Source organism: Helianthus annuus, chromosome 9 (genome assembly GCF_002127325.2).
Source record: "Helianthus annuus cultivar XRQ/B chromosome 9, HanXRQr2.0-SUNRISE, whole genome shotgun sequence".
Classification (NCBI taxonomy): Eukaryota; Viridiplantae; Streptophyta; class Magnoliopsida; order Asterales; family Asteraceae; genus Helianthus; species Helianthus annuus.
In genome coordinates, this window is record NC_035441.2 from 178,151,009 (window position 1) to 178,163,004 (window position 11,996).

General features: G+C 35.8%; 1 protein-coding gene across 1 annotated transcript; it reads right to left on the minus strand.

The window, feature by feature from the left end:
- Positions 1 to 6,699: 6,699 nt before the first annotated feature.
- On the minus strand, positions 6,700 to 11,777 carry LOC110879816 (carbonic anhydrase, chloroplastic). Its single transcript, XM_022128346.2, has 7 exons — positions 11,704 to 11,777; positions 8,663 to 8,758; positions 8,490 to 8,538; positions 8,279 to 8,395; positions 8,061 to 8,197; positions 7,799 to 7,904; positions 6,700 to 7,091 (listed from the first exon to the last, which is right to left on the minus strand). The coding sequence occupies exons 2-7, from the start codon at positions 8,731 to 8,733 to the stop codon at positions 6,948 to 6,950; spliced, it is 624 nt and encodes a 207-aa protein (XP_021984038.1). The 5' UTR covers positions 8,734 to 8,758; positions 11,704 to 11,777; the 3' UTR covers positions 6,700 to 6,947.
- Positions 11,778 to 11,996: the final 219 nt, after the last annotated feature.

Sequence of the window (11,996 nt, forward strand, 5' to 3'; positions counted from 1 at the left end):
ATCAACTTGTAGAGCCGGAGGTGTCCAACTATAGACAATTGTGTCAGTTTTAACCTTATAAGGGTCAAATATTTTTTTTAATCGGAAAAGGGAGTCAAATTTTATTCAATAGCAACAAAGATACAAACATACACACCCATTAGCCAAGAGCTATATGGATATTAATGATACAGCAGACACCATTAACCATCTACCATACTTACTCCTTGAGTATACCACTCCTCATAAGTCATAACTAATGTTTCTAATTTTTGCTCTGTATCTCATCCAAAGAAAAGTCTGATGGTTTATCTCTTCTGAAATCCTTCTGTGTGTTTTGTAGACTCCCTCAAAAACTCTCATTTATGTTAGTCCATAGCTGCCATGAAGATGTTGCGCGCCGCTATCATATTCCTCTTCGGCCATTTAGTGTCATCTACTTTGTCTAGTACCTCTTTAACCGTAGAACAATTATGTAGATTACGGACTTTCAGCCACACACCCATTAACCACCACACAATTCTGGCTGAAAGACAAGATACCACAATATGATCCACTGTCTCTGGAATGTATCCGCAGGACGGACAAAATGTGTTCCCTATTGAGTATGATTGAATATTAGGGTTTTGAGAGAAAACGAATTTTGTGTTCTGTATTCAGAAATTGGTGAATGTTAATATTCACTATTGTCTTACATATATACATAGCCGGTTACCAGAAAACCGACATAACCTATGACATAAAAAAAATAAAACTTATCCTAACATAATATGTGACATATACGTAACATAAAATGTCTAGCTTATATCTTCTAATACCCTCCCGTAAGCTAGACAGATGTAATGTGTAGAAGATCTTTGAGACGAAGAAACTCCTTTGGCTGCAAAGCCTTTGTTAAAATATCTGCAGCCTGTTCTTTTGTAGTACAGAACCTTACTTCAATCTCATCATTCTTGATTAGTTCACGAATAAAATGATACTTTACTCTAATATGTTTGCTTTTTCCGTGATACACAGGATCTTTTGCTAGGCATATGGTCGACTTATTGTCACATAAAATTGTTGGAGGTCCATCCATATGCATCTGTAAAGAATTTAGGATTCCTTTAACCCATAATGCTTGACATCCGGCTAATGATAATGCTATGTATTCAGCTTCTGTTGATGAGAGTGCCACAACCTTTTGCTTTCTTGATTGCCATGCTATAGCCCCTGAACCGAAATTAAAAACATAACCTGATGTGCTTTTGCTATCATCTACACTTCCCGCATAGTCGCTATCACTAAAGCCAACTAATTTTCCTTTACTTCCCTTTGAGTAAATTATTCCATGATTCAGCGTCCCTTTGATATATCTTAATATCCTCTTTCCTGCTTCCCAGTGATTCCGATTTGGTTTTTCCATAAACTGACTTATTTTATTTACAGCAAACATGATATCCGGCCTTGTATTAGTAAGATACATCAGCGAGCCCACTAAACTCCGATATAAGTTCGGATTTACTTCTTCACTTGGATCATCTTTTGACAGTTTAAGTCCATATTCCATTGGTGTTTTGATCTCATGACACCCTTCCATATTGAATCTTTTCAGCAAATTCTTGGCATATTTCTTCTGTGTAAGACTGATGTTTCCATTATCATAATTGACTTCCATGCCAAGAAAGTAGTGAAGTACTCCTAAGTCAGTCATCTCGAATTCACTCTTCATTGAATTTTTTAACTGTTCTATCATCTCTATGGAGTCACTGGCTAATATTAGATCATCCACGTAAAGACATACTATTATCCGCGTCTTGTCAGTGATCTTCATAAAGAGAGTATGTTCATACACACTCTTTATGAAACCGTTTGCTGTAAAATACCCGTCTATTCTACTGTACCAAGCTCTTGGTGCTTGCTTTAAACCGTATAAGGCCTTTTTTAAATAACATACCTTTTGTTCTTCGCCTTTCTTAACATAGCCTTCAGGTTGTTCTAAATATACTTGTTCTGTCAACTTCCCATTTAAGAATGCCGTTTTTACATCCATTTGATGTAGTTGCCATCCATGACTTGCTGCTAGTGCTAGAACTATTCTAATCGTATCGAATCTAATCACAGGAGCAAAAACCTCTTGGTAGTCAACCCCATATTTTTGACTATAACCCTTGGCCACTAACCGTGCTTTATAGTTACTCACCCTACCATGTTCGTCATATTTGGTTTTATATATCCATTTGACTCCGATTGGTTTCTGATTCTTCGGTGGGTTTACTAGTTCCCATGTGCCATTTTTCTGTATGGATTGTATCTCTCTATCCATGGCATCTCTCCATTTTCTATCTTTGTAGGCTTCATTATAAGATATGGGATCAGCATCATGATATAACATGAAGTCTACTACATTACTGACATCCATCTGATTTCTATTATATAAATCATTTACTTGTGCTTCATTGAGAGGATGAGAGTTCTGATATATTTCACTTATGTCTCGAGTCCGCAGCTCTTCATTTTCTGAGGACGATGATGATGAATCAGTCTCGTTTTGACTACCGTTCTGTTCGTTCGTTTCTCCGCTGTTCTGTAAACTTTCTGTCTGAGGACTGTTTTGACCTTCTGTCTCTTCACTGCTGTTGATGTCATTAATTTGATTATCAGTCTCTGGTGCTGTTGTCTCTTGTGATACACTCACCTCCGGATTTTTTTCATTATCACTTGAGTCATTCAGTTGAATATGTGTGTAGTCCTTATCTGCTGTATTATCACCCCATTCTTGATTTTCATCAAACACTACGTCTCTACTAATAATGATTTTATTAGTCACCGGATTATGTAATTTATATGCCTTACTGTGTTCACTGTAACCCATAAAAATTGCCTTCTCTGCCTTTTCATCTAGTTTACCTCTATGCTGTTTTGGAATGTGGGCATAGGCTATGCATCCAAAAACTCGTAGATGTCCGATACTTGGTTTGTTCCCACTCCATACTTCTTGTGGGGTCTTGTTTGGTATGCTCTTAGACTTGCTCGGTTTAAAAGATATGTGGCACATGCCACAGCCTCTGCCCAATATGAATGTGATAAGTTCTTTGTTTTAAGCATACTCCTGCTAAGTTCCATAATGGTTCTATTCTTCCGTTCTGCTACGCCATTCTGTTGTGGCGTATAACTTGTAGTTAACTGATGATGTATTCCATTTTCCTTTAAAAATGTTTGGAAATCATTACTACAATACTCTCCACCTCTATCTGTTCGAAGAGTCTTTAATGTGTAGTTTACTTGATTCTCAACCATTTTCTTGAATAGTTTGAAATAATTCAGTGCTTCTGATTTTAGTTTCAGAAAATATACCCAGGTCTTCCTTGAAAAATCATCTATAAAGGTGATGAAGTATTTGCAGCCTCCTATCGACATAGTTCTCATGGGTCCACATATGTCCGAGTGAACTAATTGCAGTGGTTTGTCAGCATGCCACTTTGCATGTTTAGGAAAGGATTTTCTGGCATTTCTCCCAAACACACATCCTTCACATATATTGTTCGTTGACTTGATTGATCTCGGCAAACCTTTAACTGTTTCTTTTATCCCCATGTTGTGTAGTGTATCGAAACTTATATGTCCGAATCTTTGATGCCATAACGTTGCCGTGTCTTGTGTCATAATGTTACAGACCCTTGGTATCAAATCCTGATTTAGATTTAATGGAAACATCTTGTTTCCGGTCATCTTAACCGAACTAATGCTTGAACCTGTTGGATCTTTAATGGTGCATTCTTGATCAGCGAATTTTACTTCATACCCTTTGTGTACTAATTGTCCTACACTTAAAAGATTGTGTTTTAACCCTTGTACGTAGAATACATTTGGAACCTTCCTGTTTAAGCCTTTAACTTTGATTGAGACATCACCACATCCTAATACCTCCAGTTTCTTATTGTCTCCAGTTCTTACTTCCCTTCTTTCGGTTTCATCTAGTGTAATAAATAACCTCTTATTTCCTGTCATATGATTGCTACATCCACTATCTAAGTACCAGTAATCGTCTTTGGTTATTTCTTCCATGTTGAATATCATAAACATTATTGCTTCATCACTCTTTTCTTCATGATCTTCCTCGTGTAATAATGCATTCTCACTTTGGTTGATTGTATCTCTTTGTTGGCAGAATCTGGCCGTGTGCCCTATTTTCTGATAGTTATAACATCGTATTAATGCATTAAACCTTCCTTTTCCTCTACCTCGTCCTCTATTTCCAAAATCAGATCTGTTTTGTCGTGTTCGGTCACTGTTATTACTCTGTATTTGGAATGCCTGTTCTATTGGAGAGTCATCGTATTGTTTCATCCTTAGTTCGTGTGATTGAAGGATGCCTAAAAGTTCTTCTGTAGACACTGTTGTTAAATCCTTTGATTCTTCTATTGCCACCACTACCGATTCATATTTTCTAGTGAGGCTTCGAAGAATTTTTTCAACAACACGTTGTTCAGTAATATTTTCCTCATTTAATCGTAACGGATTCACTATGACAGTTATTCTATTCATATATTCTTCTACTATCTCGTTTTCTTTCATTCTAAGTGCATCGAATTCACATCTTAGGGTTTGGAGTTTTACCGTTTTTACTCTTCGTTCCCCTCTATATGCCTTGTGTAACACGTCCCATGCCTCCTTGGAAGTTCTGCACATTGCGATTCTTTCGAATACACTTTCATTAACCGCTTGAAAAATTATATGCAGAGCCTTCTTGTCTTTCTTAACTTTTTCCCTATGTGCATCCCGATCATTATCTGAAGCATTATTCGGCAGATCGTTATATCCTTCTTCCACCATAATCCAAAGGTCTTGTGATTCTAACAGAACCTTCATTTGAATATGCCAGTGGTAGTAATTTTGGCCCAGTAACTTCGGAATCTGGTTCTGTATGCCTCCGTTCGTTGTTGTCATGATTAAGAACGATTGAAATTCTGTATTTTGTCTTGAATGATTTGAGGATTCGATGTTGTTTTTGGATCGGTGTGGCTCTGATACCACTTTATTGAGTATGATTGAATATTAGGGTTTTGAGAGAAAACGAATTTTGTGTTCTGTATTCAGAAGTGAATGTTAATATTCACTATTGTCTTACATGTATACATAGCCGGTTACCAGAAAACCGACATAACCTATGACATAAAAAATAATAAAACTTATCCTAACATAATATGTGACATATACGTAACATAAAATGTCTAGCTTATATCTTCTAATATTCCTAACCTGTATACCTCTTTTGCTCGGTTCCACCCTCGTGGGAAGTCTCCCAGCAACAGCTCTCCACGCTAGTACATTTGATTTTGGCAATGCCCATCCGTTCCGTTATGTTCCGTTCCATTTCATTACATAACCATTTACTCCTCGCTCACCTATTTGACTGAGAAAGACACTTGTATGCAAATGAGCTGCAAACTTTAAGTAACCATGAAAGCCTATTAAATTAACATTAATAAGATGCATGCAAAAGTTATAAAACTTCTCAATTCCAACCAACAAAATAAATAACTACTTCATTTCACAGCCACAAATTATCTAACCTTTATATACTTGTCCTAAAGATGTTGAAGCAACAGGCTCTGCACTAATGTCTACAAAAAATTCTGAATTGGAGCACCTAACTGAGATTCAATAGAACGAATGGCAACCTTGATTGAAAACGGGGGTATTTGACCCTGACAAACATCAATTTAGTAACTTGTAAGAATTCTAATTTGTAAAGCAATAAAATTAAAATTCTTGAAAATGTTATAGTTTAAGATATGTGCCTGTAGTTTAGCAAGTTCATTACAGTGTACAAAAAGGTAGTATATATGGTCTTGTCCAAGCCGACAATCAAAACGAAAGTAAATGATTGGTTCAAGTTAATTAAATGTATCTACATTTTGCAAGCCATGTAAATCAACATAATAAATGAGGACATACCTTAATATGAAGGGACCACCCAACCGGATAAGGGTATTACAAAATTGCATCAATTAGAATAAAATGTGATAGTTACATCACTGCCAAATGCAACACTTAGATTAATTCCGAAAGTTTTTTTTAATGTGCCAAAGTAAGCTTGACAACCTCGTACGAAATATATGTTGCTCTGTATAATGCCAAGAACGGACCAAAACTGTAATACAATGAGATACATTTGGATCTAAAAGTAAGTGCATTTCCAAATTCACTTTCATGTGATTCCTCTTTTAACTTGGCATACTCTGTTGAGGGTTTATTCCCATGTATACAAGAGAATCGTGTTGAAAATTTTCAACATAAGCCAAATTTATCCCCATAACCACAGTCCACACACCCTTTAATGACAAACACACAAAAAACATTATAATTTAAAACAATGAATTTTAATTTACCAGATACGAGTTTAACGCCGGTTCACTTATAACTTCTGGATCAAAATTAATGGCGGACGGCATACCGGTGGTGGTTAGCAGATGGTGGATTTAACGATTGTGCTGGTCGATTGGGTGGCGTTGACGACCGATGTGGCGACAAGGACCCCTTTGACTTTTTTTGAACAACAAATTTCTTTTATTTCTTGTTGTTTGTGAGACTTGAACTTAAGACCTTTCCCTCCTAAAGTGTTTAAAGGTTTTGCCTTTATCAATAAACCACAACCCCATTAGTAGTGGTAGAACCCCTTTGACTTTAAGGGGATATATAATTAGACTTTACGTTCTAATAGCCAAACAAGACAAATTACTTAACATAATATATAATCTTTATTATTAATATTTAACACAATATAAGAAAACGACATAGATCTCATCACTGCGAGATAACACCATATTATATTGAAAAGGAAGACAAAGTTTTATTCCACTGCACATGCATTGTGCTTATTCTTGGATTATAAACAAGGTAGTTGATCGAAACGGAACAGGAAGAAGACAAACGAAATACTGTGAATCCCATGAACTTAATCATTCTCGTATGTTGGTTGCTGGTTAAACAGTTACAGTTTCAAGTATCTGAAAATTTCCACGAACGAAATCATAGTATCCACCCAATAGTTGAAGTGTATTAGCTTCTATTCCAGATTGAACGTAAGGATAGGATAGCAAGTTTTTTAGTGAGTCAAGCACTGACGCCTGCATAGATATATACAAAACACATAGTTGAAATATATCATCATTAAGTTCTTGAACCAGTGTGTTTGTAGCGTGGTGGAACCAAAACCTCTTAGTCGGGGTCATCATAAGCTTCTTTTTTCTACATATTACAACTGACAGGTCCAACTCATACTTTTATAAGAATATTTCGCTTATATTGTAATGATAAAAATACATATAATAAACGATGAAGTTATCCTAAATATAAAAATATATAAATAAAAGATTGTTTATTAGGAGTTCTGCGAATTTTGTAAATATTTAGGGTTCTGAAATGAAATGATTCTCATATAAACCAACATGTTCCGATGACCAGGGGTAACAGACGGTCTTGACCCTCCTCAAGTTCCACCCCTCATGGCCGGCCCTGGGGGTGGGCGGGGAGGACCACCGGCCAGGGCCCGATATTTCGAGGGTCACGTTTTTTTTTATGAAAAAAACCCGATATGTATATGTAAAATATTTTTTTTAATAGGATACACCCATACAAACACCAACATAGGTCCCCTTATAAAACTATTTTTATGGTTTAGATTAGTTATTAACCCCTTTGGCATTAGGTTTAGACCTTTAGTGAGCCCAATACCCAATTTCGTTAAGGCCTAAGGACACATTTTTTCAAGTTCGAACAGGGTACACGAATTCTTAGGGCCGGCCCTGCCACCCCTGATTTGAAGAGATCTTACCTTTTCAACCAGTGTTTGAAGTTCTTCGCCCGATGCGTCAGGATTCTCTGCGATCACCCTCTGTTTTGCAGGTTCGGCGACGCTAACCCAATCGTCTAGGAAGTCACTTCAGATCATGCATAAATACAACAGTTATTGTTATATGTTTCACTAATTGATCAAACTCTTTTATTTAATGATCACTTATGTACTTTAGTAGTTATTTGGTTCATTTGTTTTGTGACAGAGAATAACGTCATAAAGATAAAACACATATACTTACTAAGATGTTTCATCGTCCGGAAGTGCTAATAGTCGTTCAATTCCACCACATCGACTGTGTCCAATCACCAAAATAACCTCAACGTTGAGAGTTTCGACTGCATATTCAATGATTGCACCAATGTCGGAGTACCTTTCCTGTACAACAAATATAACATATATACATCTAAATGTGTAATTTTAACAATGATATTTAATTCGAATGACTGTTTTAGATACCTTATTAGACACAGGGACCAAGTTGGCAATATTACGAGCCATGAAAGCTTCCCCAGGTCGTAGGTTCAGGATATTAGTAGGGGAAACTCGTGAGTCCGAACAAGCAAACATTAGAAACTGCATTATTTCGAATATTATAAACATAACATCTCAAAATAATAAATGAAAGGGTTATTTAATTTGCATGATCGATGTATAAAACTATAATTACCTTTGGTTGTTGTTTCTGTGCTAGTTGACGATAATAATCTGGATCCTTGCTGCGAATATATATAATATAAGAGTAACCTATGTAAGTAAATTACTATATATGTACTGTTTGACCCCATGATCTTACAACCACCACAATAAAAAAATGACATAATTAAGGTTCGATGAGTTTACTTGAATTCATTAATCTTGAACTGCTCAAACCCATCGTTGATCCTTTGTATCGGATCAAATGTTGTCGACATGTTGATCAACGTGTTCTTAATGTTCCTGCAACTTTTGGTTTAGAAATGTAATTGCGAAGATTTTGGTGCAAGAAAACATGCTTAATTAGAAAGTAGAGTTAACTGCCATTTTCGTCCCTGTGGTTTGGTCACTTTGGCCATTTCAGTCCATTTTTCAAAAATGCGTCATTTTCCTCCCCGACGTTCTGGAAAGGTGCCATTTCAGTCCAAAAATCATAACCCAGTTAAGTCGGTTTGTAAATAAGGACTGATTGTGTAAATTTGTAACATAAAGGACCATTTAAGTAAAATGTATAAATATTAATATAATTATAAAATATAATATATATATATATATATAATGTATACACACAGACGAGAGAGGGAGAAAGTCGGAGAGAGAGAGAGAGACGTTGATGGTGGTGGTTCCGGCGGCGGCGGCGGCGGTGGTGATGCCGTTTTTCCGGCGATAACCATGTTTGCATGCTTATTCTCCTCGACTGAACCAAGTTCCCCACGCGTTTTATTTGTCCGATACCCGTGCCTGATACCCATCCATTCAATTTTTATTTTATAAAACTTAGAAGTGGTTTATCCACTGATAATTGTCGATTCGATCCCATTAAGTTGTGTTATAAGTCTCCTGGTACACCCACGAACATCACACACCATACAAAACTCACAAATACATCCGAAATCGCTCCTGTTCACGTCTGCAAATAAGTCACCGGAAAACGTTGCCGGACTTAGCCGATTTCTCCCTTCCGACCGATACCGGTCACGTTTTATTCGATATTTCGGTATGTTCTTGCATATTCTATGTTCCTGTAAACTTAATTGCAATATAATCCAGTATAGATATGGTAATCGGGCTGTTTGACTTCTGTTGACCAACATTTGGGGAAGATGATGAATAGTACATCATCCTGGTCTTCATCACCACTGCCGCCGCCTGCAACTCACCGGAAAAACGGCACCCCCACCGTCGCCGGTTCTCTCTCCCGCCTCCTTCTCTCTCTCTCTCTCTCTCTCTCTCTCCGACTTTCTCCCTCTCTCGTCTGTGTGTATACATTATATATCCTTCTCTCTCTCTCTCTCTCGTCGTTATCTCTCTCTCTCTCTCCGACTTTCTCCCTCTCTCGTCTGTGTGTATACATTATATATATATAATCTGTTATCATCATCACCACCCCCGCCGCCGGAACCACCACCATCAACGTCTCTCTCTCTCTCTCCGACTTTCTCCCTCTCTCGTCTGTGTGTATACATTATATATATATATATATATATATATATATTATTTTATAATTATATTAATATTTATACATTTTACTTAAATGGTCCTTTATGTTACAAATTTACACAATCAGTCCTTATTTACAAACCGACTTAACTGGGTTATGATTTTTGGACTGAAATGGCACCTTTCCAGAACGTCGGGGAGGAAAATGGCGCATTTTTGAAAAATGGACTGAAATGGCCAAAGTGACCAAACCACATGGACGAAAATGGCAGTTAACTCTAGAAAGTAAGATAAAATGCAGGGCCGGCTTTAGACCTGTACGGGAGGTGCCACCGCACAGGGCCCAAAGCATCTAAGGGCCCAAGTTGTTTAAAAAAATATAGATGTATTAATATATAAAGGTTATGTAGAAAAAAGAAACACAAATTCTCCCTTTAGCTTAATGGAAACGACAATTATGTGTTGAGTTGGCTGTTCCACGTTCGAATCCTAGCATGGGGTTTGTTTTCTAGTTTCTCTAAATTTTCTTTTTTTTTTCTAAGCTTGTTTAATTAAAGTGGGGAAACTCATACCAATTCCAACTTTGCAATCATTTTTTAGTTTTAATTTTGATTTTTACATTTAAATTTAAATTTTAGCCTTCATAAATTTGCAAGTTTTTTGATTTTTTTTCTTCTATTTAATCATTTACATAACAAATTTGACATGTTTACTTGTTTAAATGTGTAAGTATTGTATTTCTTGTTTCTCATTTAACCATTCACAATATAAATTTGGAATAACTCAATATCTAATTTATTTATTTTATTTGTATGATAAGGTTCGTGTTGCGAAACTAATTTGGATATGTTTACACATATATTACAGTTCTTTTTGCTAAAAAAGATTCAAGAGTTAGTTATTTTTGTTTATCCAGATGGGGTTGAAACTAATGTTGGTGTATCAATTTATTTGTAAGATAAAACTAGGATTTATTGTTTTTAATCAATGCTAATTTGAGTTTTGCATTCACTTTCTGAACATAGATAATTGTGGTACATTGAAATATAGATAAGAATCGGTATGGATTATAAATACTTGATCGAGAGCTTTACTTTCAAAATCGCTAGGAGAGCCTCACGATTCGCTTAAGTAAGTAAGTTTAATCATTTTGCTATACTGTTTTTGTTTTGTTTATTTTATCATAATTAGCGTCTTTATCACAATTAGCGTTGTATTGTGGTTTTTTTATATATAATTGATAAGTTTATATTATAGGGAGGGGGCCCAATTTTTTTGTCTCGCACGAGACCCAAAAGTTTTATATCATTTTCAGGGACGGCCCTGATAAAATGGTTTAGAAATAAAAGCCACTTTATATCCACCCATGTAAAAACAAATGAATAACATGTATAATTGCATGCGTATATAGTGATAATGAATGACTGCGTAGAATCCAATATCACAAAATGATAATAATCTCATCGTATACATTCGGTGATGACTGCAACCCTATCAACGATAGTTTAAGAGGTCAAACTATAAGAAAATTCTTCTACATAATACCACTATTGATTAAAAAAATGACCACTTAGAGGGTCCATGATAACTGCGTAGTTTCGTTATATATAGATGTAAACATGGAATCCCCTCACACGATTTACTGAAGTATACATAGAAGCACGATTATAATATTTAGTTAAACAACTTTTAATATATATATATATATGGAGAAAATATTTTTAATAAAAAGCAAGGAAACTGAATACCTTAGATGGGGAATATTTGAAATATGAACTTCGGTGTGTGATTTTGAAACCAAGCTACATGAGGTGTAATATATAGGGCTCTTTGTTAACTTGAAGTCAAACACAATGCCTAATCCCACAAGCAAAGTGTATAAAAGTCTTTTTCACGTGTGTAAATAAATGAGTTATGTAATTTCTATATGTGTTTTCGTATGGTCATTCTATATGGTGGAAAGTTGTGTTATAATTTCTCTCTGTGTTTTCGTATGGTCTATTCTATATAGTGGAAAGTTGTGATATATTTCAATTTACCT